Source organism: Typopeltis vanoorti, chromosome 22 (genome assembly GCF_054136105.1).
Source record: "Typopeltis vanoorti isolate ZY-2024b chromosome 22, IOZ_Tvanoo_1.0, whole genome shotgun sequence".
Lineage (NCBI taxonomy): Eukaryota > Metazoa > Arthropoda > Arachnida > Uropygi > Thelyphonidae > Typopeltis > Typopeltis vanoorti.
In genome coordinates, this window is record NC_143570.1 from 58,583,550 (window position 1) to 58,601,844 (window position 18,295).

The 18,295-nt window shown below is 36.9% G+C and overlaps 1 protein-coding gene across 2 annotated transcripts in view; it reads left to right on the top strand.

Annotated features, from left to right (window-relative positions):
• The window catches only part of LOC150094439 (aladin-like), a 401,031-nt gene that overhangs the window by 243,008 nt on the left and 139,728 nt on the right, over window positions 1-18,295 (top strand). For both annotated transcript variants that reach the window (XM_090412342.1, XM_090412343.1), the window contains one exon: window positions 5,582-5,740. In XM_090412342.1, the coding sequence (XP_090268468.1) occupies window positions 5,582-5,740 (159 nt within the window). The remainder of the gene's footprint in view (window positions 1-5,581; window positions 5,741-18,295) is intronic.

An 18,295-nucleotide genomic window follows, 5' to 3' on the forward strand; every position in this document is an offset into this window, starting at 1 on the left:
GGAAGACCAAGAATTAGATGGGTGGATGGACTTAAAGAAGCAAATGGAATGCACCTGGAACTTCTGAAAGATATGGCCAGGGACAGATCTGAATGGAGAGCATATGCTCATAGAATCACCAGAGTTGAACATGACTATGGAACATAACAACAACAACATAGTCTTAGTAATAGTTTCGTTCATGTTCTGAACAGTTGTCCTCATCATTTTCAAGTTTTATCTTCATATTTATTGTTGAAAACTCTATCTACTCTTTTCTTTATCACTGTTGCCTTAAGAAGTCATCTTATATTTATTGTTTAGAAGTCTCTCACCAGTTTTTGTTTTCTTTTTCTCATTTATACCAGTTATGTCAACTTGGTATTTCTATAATTAATATTGCTTCATCTTTGTTATATTCCGTGCTTTCTCAACTATTTCTCGTAAAGTGAATATCTGATCCTGACAGCCTCTATTTGGCTGTCAGGATCAGATATCACCACCTTCAGTAATCTAAACCAGAACTACTATTCCTTTCAGAACCCAAATTGTCAATTACATCTGCCCAAACTATACATTACACAGCTCTTTCTGCCACAAAGGTGGCACTTGTCCATTCATCAGAACCAACATACCATGCCAGAGACTGCAGATCCTTGAATCCCCATTGTTTAACTGCTTTGGCTCAAAATTTCTCTACCAAATCAACCCACCCTTTTCATATGTTCCCTGTATTGCTCTCCAAACTCTCTCAAACACTCGGACCTCTTCAACTTTCTTTCTCTCAAGCTTGACTTTCTGTAATCTAAATACCCTAATAGTGAGGTCATCCATCTTGGGGACTTCATTGTCCACAACTCATATTTGCTCCCCCTTCTCCAGTTTCACTAATTAAACAGGCAGGGATGTTGTGGTTTTCACCATCACCAATGACCTATCTCAGATCATCAATCTTCCTACCAGAATACAATTTGCCAACACACTTTACCTGTTCCTAAGAAGCTCCCCTTTCAGCTATACTGTGGTTGCCAATTTTCTGTTGAAAACTTGGACCACAACCTCATACAAGTCTGTTTTGCCACAGAACAACCTTCACCCGCCACTTCACAGTCTCATGTCCTTTGGCACTACAAGGGTGCCATCTGGGAGGACCTCCGTGACTTCTATTCCTCCTTCCCATGGTCCGACTACTGCTTCACTTCTGATCCAAACACCTGCTCAGACTGAATAACAGAAATCATCCTCACAGGAATGAATGCTTTCATCCCTTATTCCAAGCCTTGGTTCTTAAAAAAGTATGGCAATGCTATCAAAGAAAAAAAAATCTTTGCTTACCACAATTGGCTCAAGACCAAAACTCCAGTTGTCCTCTCTGCCTATACTGCAGCTTGCAGCATTTGCAAAAGAATCACCACCAAGTCCAAGTCAGACTTTGAAAGGGCCAAATGTTACAGACTCGCCTCCTGCCCAAATGGCATTGAGCACAACTTCTACCCACGACTCTCACATCCTAATGGTACCGTAGTCACCTCACCAAAAGACAAGGCCAATTTACTTACATCACTATTCTCCTGCATTTGATGACCTGGCCAAAGTTCTCTCCATTCCACAAAGAATGGTTCCCTTCATGTCTCCCATAGTCTTCTAACAAAAAAGAAATCCTAAGAATCCTTAACCTGAACACAAACAAGGCATCTGGTCCCAATGGTATTCTGCCTGTTGTGTTAAAAAAAAAATTTTGTCCCAGAACTAACACCTATCCTCTGTATTGCGTCTTCAATGTATCCTATTCAACTGGCATCTACCCTACAACATGGAAACAGGTCCACATCCAGCCCATCCCAAAAAAATGTGATAAATCATTATTGAACTACCATCCAATTGCTCTCTCACTTCTGTTTTCTCTAAAATTATGGAGAAGGTCATAAACAACTAACTCTTGAACTATTTAGAGACATACCAACTAATCAGTGACCAGCAGCATGGATTCTGCTACCCGCAATCTATTGCTGATCTTCTTGCTTTCACCACTAACCTATGGACTCAGGTCATGGAGAAATTTGGAGACACTCACATGGTTGCCCTCGACATTTCAAAGGCATTTGATCAGGTATGGCACAGAGGCTTACTCAACAAACTGCCATCCTATAGTCTGCCTTCCTCTCTCTGCAACTTGATCACCAACTCTCACTGATCACTCACTCCCTGTCGTGGTGGATGCCTCAGATTTCTCCACCAATGCAGGAGTATTCCAGGGTTCTGTTCATTCACTAATGTCTTCCTTTTGTATATAAATGACCTGCTCTCACAGACTTCCAAACCAATCCATAGTTTTGCTGATGACAGTATTCTCCATTCCTCCTTTTCATTGAACAAACCTTGTAGTGCTCAGGTATTAGAATCCTCAATATTTACAATGACCAGGTACCTGAACTCAGATTTCCTAGCTACGAGGGTTGTTTGAAAAGTTTGGTAAATTTCCAATAGACGGTGACACAATTCGTTCATTCATATCAGTGTCGGCACATATCATCTTTTTCGTGACTCCCAGCAAAATTTTGGCCACATGTGATGCATAGTTCTCGTTTGGCAAACATTTAAAATGACCGTGTTCGCATTTATTATAAAAATGGAGAAAAACCCCTTGATAAAAATCACTTTTATTTGAAGTTTGGATGGCTGTGCAGATCAAAACCAAGTTAAATGCAGTTCATGGGGACTCTGCACCAGCATTAAAGACTATTTATTTTTGGATTTTAACACATTTAAATGAGATTAAATGTGGTCGTAAGTCCAGTGAAGATGAACTTGCTCCAGATGTCCGACTGAGGTCACTATGAAGAAAATGATTGACAAAATCCATGGATTGTTATAGAAGAAGACCGCCAAGTGAAAGTGCGTGAGATTGCTGAGATTGTAGGCATCTCAACTGAATGGGTGTATAACATCCTGCATGAAGAATTGCACATGAAAAAGCTGTACGCGCGATGGTGCCACAATTATTGACTGTCGATCAAAAATGCATGTGAAAAGACATTTCAATGCAGTGTTTAGCAATGTTTAATTGCAATTTGCAGGATTTTTTGCATTGATTCATGACTGTAGATGAAACTTGGATCCACCACTACACACCTGAGTCCAAGCAGCAGTCAAAACAGTGGACAATGCCCAGTGAAAGAGCACCGAAAAAAGCAAAGACCGTTTTGTCAACTGGGAAGGTGAGGGCCACTGTTTCTTGGGAATCCCAAGGAATTATCATGATAGACTATTTGGAAAAGGGTAAGACAGTAACAGGAGTCTATTATGTGTACTTGTTGGGCCGTTTAAAAGAAGAAGTGAAAAAGAAAAAACAGCCAAGATTGGCACACAAAAAAGTGCTCTTTCATGAAGACAGTGCACCGTCCCACATCAGCCATTGCATTGGCAAAATTGCATGAATTGAGGTTCGAATTGGTTCCACATCCACCGTATTCTCCAGACTTGGTCCTGTGTGACTTCTTCTTCCCAAACTTAAAAATTCTGCTTGGTGGGAAAAACTTTTCTTAGAACGAGGATGTCATCAAGGCTGTTAATGACTATTTTGCACAATTTGACAAATCCTAATTTTTAGATGGGATGAAAAAATTGCAAACTTGCTGTACCAAATGTGTAGACCTCGATTGAGACTATGTTGAGAAATAAAGGTGATTTTTTCCAAAAAATACCTTTTTTTTTTTACCAAACTTTTCAAACATTGTTCGATTCTATCCAGAAGAGGACAACCTGGCTAATTAATGATCCTTCTCTCTCTCTCAAACTCAATTCAAACTCCTCGTATATCCCAGTGGGGCAAGGACAACCTTGTAAACTTCAGTGCCACCAAAACTCAGTTCTGTCTGATCTCTCACAAAAAAAAAGAGTTCGCATCCCTCCCCCTTCAGTAATACTGAGATTTCAAACACGGTCAGATTTCTCTTCTTGGACTAACCTGGACCTCAGATCTTTCCTGGCACAACCATATTTCAATTATAGCTTCTGCAGTTACCAAAAAACTTGGTGTACTTATTTTTTTTTTTGCACAAGACTACTTCACAACTGCTAACTCTATACAAAGCCCAAATCTGTACAGCCATGAAATGTTGCTCCCATATTTGAGGTGGTGCACCAAAATCCTCTAAGATTTTTCGATTCTATCCAGAAGAGGGCAACCTTGCTAATTAATGATCCCAAACTCACTTCAAACCCCGCTCTTGTACAGATATTCAGTTTCTGCCTTGTGCCTCTTGTACAAGAGGCACAAGGCACTTTCATGGACAGTGCTCTGCTGAATTGGTCAATATTATTCCTCCAAAATTATTAAAACAAGAGCCACTTCTAACCAACACACTCATCAAACTAACTTCACTGCCTCCTCTTTCATTCCTTCTACCTCTGTTCTTTGGAACTGTCTCTCCCTTCCCCAAATATTACAACCCTTAGCTGTTCAAGCAAAATGTGCGACTGCTTTTCTTTTCTATTCTTCTTGCCCACACACGGCACTAATGTGTTATAGGTCTTTGTGGCCTATTGTGTGCAGATCAGATATAAAAGAGAAAGAAGAAAAAAAAAAGGTTAGGATTTTCAGTAATAAACAGAAAAAGTAACAATGGGGAGAAAAAATGACAATTTTAGAGAAGTTGCAACATCTGGGACATCAGTGCGTTTATGGTATACAGCACTACTTAACAGCCATCAAAGCCCAATCTACTATTTCTAATTGAACCCTGGTTTACCTCCATGACTATAGTGTACCTTAGCTATCCCAACTACATCTTGCATGATGCTTCCTGTAAAAAAAAGGAGGAATGTATACTTTTGTGAAATCAGACATTTCTTGCCAAAGGTTATATTAAACCTGCAATCCCACATTTCGATCTCCTCCGGCTTAAGATTTTCTGCCCTCCCGCATTTTAAAGCTATCTTTTGCTGCCTTTACTGCTCTCCAAATTCAGACAGCCATGCTGCAACTCTTGGATTACTTATTTCTAAAAGTTGATTTCATGCAAACTACCAAAACTGTGGAGTTATCTTCCAGGGAGAATTTAACATTCATAACACAAACTGGTTCCTCTTCTCTAATTTCATGGATCAAGCAAAAGAGAAGCCAAATCATTTGCTATTAGTCATGATCTATGACAAATAGCTAACCTTATAGAATACCAGATAATCATAATCATTATTCCAAAACTACACCTTTTCCTAACAAGCTCTCACACTAAACATGCCGTGGGTGTCTGCTCTCTTCTTGGCAACTCTGACTATAATCTTATCCTTATCTGCTTTTCTACCAATTGAATTCTTCCCAAGCTCAGCCCATACTACACTACAACAGTGTTTTCAAAAAATGAAGCAATATTAGATTCAACAATTCACTCTTAAGGCTGAATCTTTAAAAATTGTTTGCCTTGTCAACAATGTTTTTTATTGTTTCATTATATTTCCTCTCAATGTTGATAACTGTCTTTAGCCAAAAATTATGAATTAACTCTTAATCTTTATTTTGAAATATGTTTAAAGTGTATATTCATGATATTGAGGTTGTTTCTTTTCATAATGCTAATATTTGCAATATCATTTCCATTAGGGTGAATGGATCAATTCGTTGCTTTGCATGGCATCCTCAGACTGTGAAATGTGCCATAGCTCTTCGTGATGATTCTATTCGTGTGTTTACAGCCTCTAGTAATGTCACACCTATTCTGAAACATAAATTACAAAAAGGTGTCACGGATATGGCATGGAAGTATGCTTTTTTATTTAAATTTTCAAGTTTTTATTATAAAGAATAGAGTAAAATTTTGTAAAATAAATCTGAATGCATACACGGAAAATACAGTCAACTCTGACAATAGTGAACTCACAGAGATCAGTGAAATGGTTATGGCTCAAAGTTATTTTAGTAAATTTCCTTTAAAATGTAATTGTTTTATGGCAAGTTAATTTGCTATAAAGGTATTCCTTATACTTAGATTTGGATTTCTGTTTATGAAAGCTTTTTCACTCTTTTACACTATATGAATTATTCTCATGTTGGCTTGATTAATGTAGTCAACTTTTTTTTTTTTTTTTTTTTTTTTTTTTTGAGATGCTTAAGGGTCAACGCTGTATAACTGAGAGGAGACCTCCACATAGCCTTTAAAGGAATGCGGAGAACCGACCAGGGCTTCTGACCTAATGTCCAATCCTCACCTTCTCATGGTGCACCCTGTTGGGTATCTATTTGGATACTGAATGAACGAGGATGGGCTGGAAATTTGGGATTTAGCCGACCAAATTGTATTCTTATTGGTTAAACCAAAATAAAAAATGAGGTACAACATGACAAAATTTCATGCCGGCTGGGGCGTCGCCCGGTTAAACAAGGCCCCCGTTGTTTTCGCCAGGGAACCAGAGTGAACAGCGAAAAGTCAGCTACTGGAACAAATCTGAAAACAAACCCCAACTCAACATCACCAGAGTTAAAGATCGGTACTATCAACGTATGAAGTCTGAATGGCAAAGAAATGGAGCTAGCTGAGGAATTAGATAAGTACCAGATCGACATAATAGGGGTGACTGAAACAAAAAAGACCAAAACTGGTGAGATCTTTCTGAGCAATAAATACAAAATGTTATATTCAGGCAATGACAATCAAGGAAAAGGAGTAGCCATAGTATTCAACACAAAATACGAGGTTAATCTTCTTGAATGGCTGCCAGTCTCAAGTAGAGTAATGTGGGCAAATATGAGAATGGGGAACTAGACAATGAGACTTATTTGTGCCTATGGTCCCAAGAAGGTTCTACTAAGGTAGAAGTGGAGGAATTTTTTGAAGGTTTAGAAAAAGCAACTGACACAATGAAAAAGGAAAAGTTGGTCCTTGTTGGGGATCTAAATAGCAGAGTAGGAAATGATTGTGAGACATACAAAAATATTTTGGGAAAATTTGGAGAAAAGAGCAAAGCTAATAATAATGGCAAATATCTGTTGGATTTCTGCTCAGGACATGGACTGGTTATTACTAACACCATGTTCCAACATAAAAATGTGCACAAATTCACATGGAGAGAAGAGGCTAGGAATAAGAAAAGTCTCATTGACTATGTTATTGTTGATAGTGATGTTTTCTCCCTGGTGCAGGACACCAGAGTGTACAGAGGATTTGAAATTGGAAGTGATCACTATTTAGTCTTGAGCAGGATAAAATTGAATTTCATATTGAAAAGAATAACATGTAAGAAAGTTTTAAAGCGAATAAAAGGTGAGCAGCTCTCAGATGTGAACTTTAGACTAAAATACACAAAGATTATTGAAGAAAAAATGAAAGAGTTTGAGAACAGGAATCAAAGCCTGGAGATTCAGTGGCAAAATCTGAAGAAAATATTGATTGATTCTGCCAGAGAGGCATGTGGTGAAGTTGTCTGTAAGGATAAAAAAATCAGAACTCCCTGGTGGACACAGGAAGTTAAAGAGGCAGTGAAGGAAAAGAAGAAAGCATATCAAAAGTTCCTGTCAAATAAATCAGCTTGTGCTCTTAGAGAATATAGAGACAAATGCAAGAATGCTAAACACTGTGTAAAACTAGCTAAACAAAAGTCATGGGAGGACTTTGGCAAGAATATAGAAAATAAATATCAAGAAGGTGGCAAAATATTGTGGAGGTTGTTCAAGAAGCTTAGGAATGGAGGAAAGAGTGCTATAAAAGGAGTTAGAGACGATAAAGGTGACATGAAAATGGGAGAAAAAGATATCCTTGAAGTATGGAGTAATTACTTTGAAAAACTGCTAAATGAAACATGCAGTGATTACAGCACAGTGGTAAAAAACACTGACCAGGCATGCAGTCAGGAATACATATCCATATTTGAAGTAGAAAAAGCCATCAAAGGGTTGAAATGTGGAAAGGCAGCAGGAGTAGATGATATTCGACCAGAAATGCTGAAGTATGGTGGTATAAGGAGTCGTACAGTGGCTGCACTGCATAGTTCAGGAAGCCTGGACAGAGGGATGAATTCCCGATGATTGGAGTAGAGCTCTCATAGTACCCATATATAAAAAGGGAAATAAAACTGCATGTGAGAATTACAGAGGTATTTGCCTACTGAGTGTTCTTGGCAAGATCTATGCAAGTATACTTGAGAAACGGTTGAGAAGAATTGTGGAAGAAAAGCTTGGTGAAGAAAAAGCTGGATTCAGACCAAACAGAGGCTGTCAGGATCAGATCTTCACTTTAAGACAAATAGTGGAGAAATCATGGGAATATAGCAAAGATCTGTATTTAAGTTTTGTCAATCTGGAAAAGGCATATGACAAGGTGCCAAGAGAGAAGCTATTCAATATGCTACAGTTATATGGTGTCAATGGGGCATTATATCAAGCAATACTTAGTCTTTATTTGAGTTGTAAGTCAGCAGTCAGAAGTGAAGGAAGTACAGGAAGATGGTTTAATGTTAAATCTGGTGTGAGACAAGGATGTACATTATCCGCTCTGTTATTCATTATCTATATGGATCACATTATGAAGGAAAGTGGTATTAAACATGATATCAAAATTGGAGATGTTAATGTCAGCTCTTTGCTTTATGCGGATGATGTTATACTTCTAAATAAATCTGCTACAAGTCTGCAAGATTCTCTGACTAAATTGAATAGCTGTTGTAATAGATATGGTATGAAGGTCAGCAATAAAAAGACAAAGACAATGAAAATAGGCAGAATCATTGAAAATGTCAACTGTGTTGTGAATGGATAACCCGGGAACAAGTAAAACATTTCAGCTACTTAGGCATAATTTTTACTGAAAATGGTAAATTAAATATAGAAATTGACAACAGAATCAGCAAATCTGGTATGGTGGGAAGTCAGTTGAATGAATTCATATGGAATAAGAGAGAAATTAGTTGGAACACTAAATTAGCTGTATGCAGGACAGTGTTCAATCCAGTTTTAACTTATGGATCTGGGAGCTGGGTCAGAAGTAAAACACTTGACCAAAGACTAGAGACCACAGATATGAGAGTCCTGAGAAAGATTATAGGTGTGAACAGATGGCATCAACGGCAATATCATATTAAAAACGAGGATATTAGGAAAGAACTTGACATTGTCAGCATCCAGGAATGCGTTAGCAGAGCTAATCTCAGCTGGTATGGTCACTTAAACAGAATGGGTGAGGAAAGATTAGCAAAACAGGTGTTCTCTGCCAGGTTGGCAGCAAAACGACTCAGAGGAAGACCAAGATATAGGTGGATTGATACGGTACAAAGTGCCTTAGACGATAGAAATATAAGATCTGATAATGTTGGAGTCTTGACAAGTAACAGACTGATTTGGAGGAAAATTGTAGATAGGAAATTAATAATGATGTAATTTTTTTCATGTAGTACTATCATATCCTGTACACCTCTTGAGGGTACATGGCAGGAATTTGATGATGATGACTTTTTTTTTTTGTGAGAACTGTTTCAACAGTAAACGATACAGCTATAGTCACTCTATCCAATCTTCAGATAATTTGACACGCTTCACCTACGAGGGGTGGTCTGAAAAGTTCTCGGCCCACGACCATAGATGGCAATACTGTTAGCAAGATTTTTTTTTTTCTCAGTTGGTACATCTGTCATAAGCATCCATGTGAAATTGCAAGTCATTCTATCAAGTAGTTTGTTGTTACAACTTTTGGACATCCTTCACGTGGATCATCTTCAAGACTTGTACAGCCACGTTTAAACTCGGCAGCCCAAAAAGTGTCTGAAGCAAAAGTGTTGTCTGTATCCCTTAAAATTGATAAAATTGAGTATTGTGTGGTTATAAAATTCTTTGTAAAAGAAGGTTTAACACCAAACAAAATTCATTCAAAGTTCATAAAAGTTTATGGGCACTCTTCTCCTTCATTTTCGACAATTAAGAAACGGACTGCCAAGTTTAAATGTGGCCAGTGGCCATACCAGTTTTTGAAGATGATCCATGTGAAGGATGTCCAAAAAGTGTAACAACACCAGAAATCATTGATCAAGTGAACAGTATGGTATTGGATGACTGGCACATCATAGTTCGTGAAATTGCTGAGACTAGGCATTTCAAAAGAACGTTTAGGATATATTTTGCATGAAGAATTGCAAATGAAAAAGCTTTATGCAAGATGGGTGCTGTGCTTCTTCACAGCAGATCAAAAAGACACTCGTATGAAAATCTCTGAACAGTGCTTGGAGCATTTTAACAAGAATAAAACTGATTTTGTGCATCAATTTATTACTATGGATGAGACTTGGATTCACCATTACATACCAGAATCCGAACAGCAGTCAAAACAGTGGACAGAAACTGGTTGTTCAGCACCATAGAAGACAGAGTCGGTTCCATCAGCAGGAAAGGTCATGCATCAGTGTTTTGGAATGCTAAAGACATTTTGTTTATTAATTATCTTGAAAAGGGTAAAACAATAACCGGGGAATATTATTCCAATCTTTTAACCAGCCTAGACGAAAAAATTCGTGAGAAAAAACATGGTTTGTAGAAGAAAAAAATCATCTTTCATCAGGACAATGCACCTGCCCACAAAGGTGTTTTGGCAGTGGGAAAATTAAGGGATCTGCACTATGAATTGTTGGAACATCCACCCTATTCCCCAGATTTGGCTCCCTCTGACTTCTATCTCTTCCCGAAACTAAAACTCTTCAAAAGTCTAAATCCGTTCTAAAAAGTCTAAATGGATCTCTTCTAAATCCATTCACCCACACTAGCTCTAATCCCCTTATTGACAGCATTCATTTTCAACTTCCAAGAATACTCTCACATCCTTTCCTCATTCTCCATTAAATGAAAAATCTATCTACTGAAATCTATCTATTTCCATTTACTGAAAACTTGTATGACCCTTTCAGAAGTTTGTAAGTCTCAGTCATACCACCCTCTTGCTCCTGTTTGTTAGTGTCTGCAACCTACAAATTCTTAATCTATCTTCATAATGAGTACTCCACAATCTTCATATCATTTTTAACACTCTCCTTTGCACTCTCTCCACTGTATCACAGAAACCTGGAGACCAGACTTGTGTGCAGTAATCCAAGTGAGGTCTTATCAAGACCTTGAAAAAGGCAAAATGACTTCCTTATCTTTAAATCAAGTCTGTTTCAGCATTGTGATTATTTTCTGAGTTTGTAAACTTTGCTATATGGCCCTTGAACTCAACTTTTTATCTACTAAATCTCCATGATCCCTAGCCATCACTTTCTTCAAGCATAAACCCATCAATATAATATGACATTGGATATCTAATCACACCAAAGTGCATGACTTTACATTTACTCACATCGAACTGACAGCCATTTTCACATGCTCACAATTCCAGCCTTTTCAAAATCATTCTGCATCTCATTCCGCATACACGTCAGTAGCATTTCTGATTATGCTCTCTATATTTGCATCATTAACAAATAGATGTATGTCAAATCCTTCCCAATATCGTTAATTTACAGACTGAATAACAATGGACCAATGATTGATCCTTGCAGCACACTACTGGTTACCTTAAATCTTGCAGAGTTGCATTCCAATATACCACTTTTTTGATATATATCAGTCAGCCATCCACTTATCCCTGCCAATAATTTATAATCCAATCCCATATTCTCTAATTTATGCAGAAGTATTTCATGCTGTATTCTGTCAAAAGCTTTATCCAAAATCCCAAAGTATCATGGTGTAACCCCCCCCCCCATTTAACTCAACAGGAACATTATTATAAAATGCGAGCAAGTTGCTCATACACGACCTTCCCTTAGTAAACCCATGCTGTTCATTGCAAAAGTATAGTTTCTCTGTCAACCACCCCTTTCTGTATATTTTGGATTTTGGAAAAGTTGAGCTCTGCCCAACTTTTCCAAAATCATCAGCACCATTCCAGAGAGACTGATAAGTCATTACTAACAATTAAACTAAATTCATTATAACTATATCCAGTATAATGCAATATAAACAACTTTTTCTTAAAAACTAAACATTTTGCTCTAGCACATACTCATATACAAAAAACAACAACAAATTAACTGGTTACTAACTAAATATGGAAAAAACCGAGTATTCTTCTGCATTGCTCTAATCACCCATCGTACAAACACTGCTCTAACATTGAAAAATCAATAACGGAATATATTACAGATAATTCAGACAATCCTACCAACACTTTATCTTAATCACTCTCTCTCTCTCTCTCTCATTATACATAATAGAGATGCTAGCTCTCCTCTTGATAACTTAGATTATTAATTCATCTAAGACTGCTTTCTACAAAATACATTTCCCCTCAACCTCTCAGTATTTTGTCCTTTGAAATCAAAATGATACCAAGTGGGATGATAGTATAATGTTCACCCCTTTTTCTCCTCCATGGTACATTACTGTTTCACTCTACTGATCCATTCACACTTGACTTTCACAAAGATCATACCAGAGTAGGATCTGAACTGACATACTGGAGAGCAGAAATGCTACCCCAATACTTCCCATTACAACATCTCTCAGAAAGAGACCATCCTCTTTCCTCTCCAATTTTATTATACATAGATATATGTATTACTTCATTAATTATTTATATAAAAAAACACCTAATTTATGTTTTAAAAGAGGTATACCGTGAGTAGACATATTTAATTTATGTTGTTTGGCTTTTAAGTGAATATATTATTGCAGTATTAACTGATAATATAAAATTGACCAAGAATTGAATTAATTATTTTAGAGCAATGACTGGCATTTGGTACTTACCACTGCTTACATTGTAGCTTCCAAAACAAAGTTAATTCTTTCATTGTGCATTAGTTTAGACAAGGCACAGAAAAATATTTAAAAAAAGTTACATCATTTTTAACAGCAATATCAGCAAACATTGGAGTAAGATTCCTGCATAATTCAAATAACATGATGGAGCATGCATTAATTGGCAATGAAAATGCTAACTAACAACAGCTAGAATCTGGTAGAGAGAAAAGTGAAAAATCCATAGGTTATAGATTAATATGGATTGAGATTTTCCATAAAATTTATCAAGGAATAAGTTTTATTAACAAAGATTTGAATAGAAGAAACTACAAGTAATCCTTGCTTTGCATGGTTCCAATATGCACAAATTTCAGTTACCATGGTTTAGTTAAATAACACCAGTCCCCCCAACAACAACAGTTCAAATTTCAGTAATCATGGTATATTAATTGTGAGCAATTTCATAAAGTAGAAACTTTGCTGCTAGCTCTTTCATTCACATTTGTGAATTCACTAAATAACACATAAATAACAGATGTTCTTCATGATCAGTGACCAATCACATGAGTTCTTTCAAAGTCTGTCAGTGATTGGTCACTGTGCATCTGTTATTCAGTTCACACACAGACAAAAAAGCACACAGCTGTGTTGCCCCCCAGTGATAACACCAGCTGATATTTTACAAAAATGGATTATCGAAAAATAATTGGCCAACGAAGATGAAAGTGCCGTAAGAAAATAAAATGAGAAGTGATAACAATGGCAGCAAAATTGGATATGATTAGAAGATTTGAAAATATGACAGCAAAAATGCGACATGGCATAATGAGAATTAGTCAATTTCAGCAGGTGTCAAATTTATCACTCTACCTGAAGAGTGATAAATTTCATGGGATTTCATGTAAGTGACATTAATTTAAGCTACTGCAAAATTTCGAAATTTAATTTAATTCTGGATTTTTATGTTTATAATTTCACTCTTATCTTCTTTCTTATAGTCTCCCATTATTTTTTTCATTGTACTTTTTTTTTTTAAAGGTCACTGTTCTTTGTGCATTATGTATGATTTCTGCCAAACCTATGTGTTATAATATGATTTCCTGCTATTTCCTTTGTGTTCTATTTACTGCAGTTTCCTTTGTTTGCTGATCTCAGCTAATTTTTTCTCTGGAAAAACTGAGTATTTATTGACCTTAGCTTAATACTGCTTTCCCCCCATACCATACTATACTGTGTGCACTGTAAAACTGTGGTAGTAATCTCGACTAGTTTCCCTCTTCTTTTTTTGAATTGCTAATAGAAGTTTTAAAGCGAATAAAAGTTGAACAGCTCTCAGATGTGAACTGTACACTAAAATACACAAAGATTATTGAAGAAAAAATGAAAGAGTTTGAGAACAGGAATCAAACCTTGGAGATTCAGTGGCAAGCCTTAAAGAAAGCCCTGATTGATTCAGCTGAGAGGCATGTGTCTGCAAGGATAGAAAAATTAGAACTCCATGGTGGACACAGGAAGTTAAAGAGGCAGTGAAGGAAAAGAAGAAAGCATATCAAAAGTTCCCGGCAAATAAGTCGGGAACTTATTTGCTCTTAGAGAATACAGAGACAAATGTAAGAAAGCTAAATACTGTGCAAAACTAGCTAAACAAAAGTCATAGGAGGACTTTGGCAAGAATATAGAAAATAAATATCAAGAAGGTGACAAAATATTGTGGAGGTTGTTGAAGAAGCTTAAGAATGGAGGAAAGAGTGCTGTAAAAGGAGTTAGAGATGATAAAGGTGACATGAAAATTGGAGAAAAAGATATTCTTGAAGTATGGAGTAATTACTTTGAAAAACTGCTAAATGAAACAAGCAGTGATTACAGCACAGTGGTAAAAAACACTGACCAGGCATGCAGTCAGGAATACATATCCATACTTGAAGTAGAAAAAGCCATCAAAGGCTTGAAATGTGGAAAGGCAGCAGGAGTAGATGATATTTGACCAGAAATGCTGAAGTATGGTGGTATAAGAGTTTTACAGTGGCTGCACTGCATAGTTCAGAAAGCCTAGACAGAGCGACGAATTCCCAATGATTGGAGTAGAGCTCTCATAGTACCCATATATAAAAAGGGAAATAAAACTGAATGTGAGAATTACAGAGGTATTTCCCTACTGAGTGTTCCTGGCAAGATCTATGCAAGTATACTTGAGAAACAGGTGAGAAGAATTGTGGAAGAAAAGCTTGTTGAAGAACAAGCTGGATTCAGGCCAAATAGAGGCTGTCAGGATCAGATCTTCACTTTACGACAAATAGTCAAGAAAGCATGGGAATATAACAAACATCTGTATTTAAGTTTTGTTGATTTGGAAAAGGCATATGACAAGGTGCCAAGAGAGAAGCTATTCAATACGCTACAGTTATATGGTGTCAATGGGGCATTATATCAAGCAATACTTAGTCTTTATTTGAGTTGTAAGTCAGCAGTTAGAATTTGAAGGAAGTACAGGAAGATGGTTTAATGTTAAATCTGGTGTGAGACAAGGATGTACATTATCCGCTCTGTTATTCATTATCTATATGGATCACATTATGAAGGAAAGTGGTATTAAACGTGATATCAAAATTGGAGATGTTAATGTCAGCTCTTTGCTTTACGCGGATGATGTTATACTTCTAAATAAATCCTCTACAAGTCTGCAAGATTCTCTGACTAAATTGAATAACTGTTGTAATAGATCTGTATGAAGGTCGGCATTAAAAAGACAAAGACAATGAAAATAGGCAGAATCACTAAAAATGTCAACTGTGTTGTGAATGGAGAACCTGTGGAACAAGTAAAACATTTCAGCTACTTAGGCACGATTTTTACTGAAGATGGTAAATTAAATATAGAAATAGACAACAGAATCAGCAAATCTGGTATGATGGGAAGGAAGTCAATTGAATAAATTCATATGGAATAAGAGATAAATTAGTCAGAACACTAAATTAGTATACAAGACATTGTTCAAACCAGTTTTAACTTATGGATCTGAGAGCTGGGTCAGAAGTAAAACACTTGACCAAAGACTAGAGACCACAGATATGAGAGTCCTGAGAAAGATTATAGGTGTGAACAGATGGCATCAATGGCAATATCATATTAAAAACGAGGATATTAGGAAAGAACTTGACATTGTCAGCATCCAGGAATGCGTTAGCATAGCTAATCTCAGGTGGTATGGTCACTTAAACAGAATGGGGGAAGAAAGATTAGCAAAACAAGTGTTCTCTGCCAGGTTGGCAGGAAAACGACCCAGAGGAAGACCAAGATATAGGTGGATTGATATGGTACAAAGTGCCTTAGACAATAGAAATATAAGATCTGATAATGTTGGAGTCTTGACAGACTGATTTGGAGGAAAATTGTAGATAGGAAGTTAGTAATGATGTAATTTTTTTCATGTAGTACTATCATATCCTGTACACCCCTTGAGGGTACATGGCAGGAATTTGATGATGGTGATAGAATTTTTGTCTCTCCCCCCCCTCGTAGTGGTTCTCAGTAAGATCTGCAAAATGCCCATTTACAGCTGCAATCATCTCTTAATTCGATGAAAAATGCTTTTAATTTTGAGTTACCACATGAAACTGTTACACAATTGGAACAAATGGAGATGAATATGAAGCTGGTGATATGCATACAAATGTAGCTGTTAGACTGATATCAAAGAGTAGTATATAGAAAAGTAGACTCCAGGAGCAAGCAGGGCTCTCTGCTTTAACCACTGTTTAATTTGTACATAAATAATATAGGAAATGAATTGATGAGAAATATTCAGTTGTTTGCTGATAATGTAAAACTAGATAGTGTAATAGGTAATGAAGGCAGTGTAGAGAACTTACTTTCCCTCTTGGGTATTCAATGTGGGAAAGTGTCAAGTATTTTGCAAATGAAATGATACAAGATATTTACTGCACCTATTGAATTTACTTCAGGAAATCAATGAAGCTGGGGGATCGGGAGGAGAGTGTTAATGGATGGGGCATTGAAGTTCACAGAGCATATTGTAAGAGTGGTCAAGATAGCTCGTAGGATTATTTTGTTATTTTTAAAACATGCAGACAGGTGAGTTTAGGAAGTTATTTCTCTTTATAGGCTTTGATACAGCCACTTCCAGATTACCGTGCACAGGTCTAATTCAATTGAGGATGCGAAAATAGCAGAAAGGATCCCAAGGTAAGTGATCAAGAATGTGACAGGTCTGTGCTTCCTGTGAGGATTGTGAAAGTTAGTTGATTGGTGGAAAAGAGGGGAAATGGTAGAAACATTAAATTACTAAAAGAGTTTTACAGGATTGATGCAGAGGAAATTTTTTAGCACATGGAAATTGAGTGGGGACTAAATTTTTTACTTGGAGAATTAGAATGGATTACCAGAGTTTACTGTGATTTTTGTGGATGCCTTCAAGGATTGCGTGATAGTGTGGGTCTCTCGTGAAGTCTTCAGACTCCATGGAGGTTTCTATGCAGTAATAAATAACAAATCTACTAACACCTTTTATTCCCCAGAGGGAGTAGGCAAAGCCGTTTAGCTCTAACTAAACTTTTGGAAACTTGGAGACAGTCAGTCTTCATCCTTTGCCAATCACAAATTACTGGGCCAAGACTGTCAGTGATTTTAATTGGCATCCGGGGAAGAGAGCATGGTAGACAACTTTTTTATACAATGAAACCTGTGGTGAATTCATCACTAAAAATTCACCTAGCATCAACTTTACGCTAGAAAAAGAATCTCCACAGGATATCTCCTTTCTGGATTTACACATTCAAAGAAAAGAAGATGGTTCCATCGCAACGTCTATCTATCGCAAGCCTACATTTTCAGGTCGCTACATTCGCAATTCTTCCGCTCATCATCCATTTCAAAAATTTATCATCATTAAATCATTAGTTACCAGAGCACACAGATTCTGCTCCTCTGAAGAATCTCTAAACCAAGAATTAGAAATAATCAAAAATACAGCCATACTAAATGGATACAATCAATGTCACTTCCCCATATATCAACCTAGACAAGAAGAAGCCCATAGGATTCCCATACCTTATGTCAAAGGCATCTCCGAATCTTTCAAAAATTATGAAGAAATACAATCTTGCCACTACCTACAAACCCATCAACCAGATCTATAACTCGTTACCTTCTCCTAAAGACAAATTCTCATCTCTGATGTTACCTGGCATGTATAAGTTCCCATGCTCCTGCAAGTTGTCTTACTATGGACGGACAGGGTAGATCTGTTCAGAAACGCATTTCGGAACATCAGGACCACATTTGTCTTTTCAAACTGCAGAAATCTTGCCTCGCCCAACACTTTCTTTATATAAACATAGACATTTATATAAAGAAAGTGCTGAAGTCCTACTACACAGACCAAATTTAAACCGCAATGACGTTCTTTCTATTCCTAAAGTATGGGAAATTGTCATACAAAATTGTGTTAAATAATCTCTTTATATATGTTATCTTTTTTTTTTTTTTTTTCAGTTATATTTTAATTTAATTCTATGACACGCAACTGCATGCATATTGGGA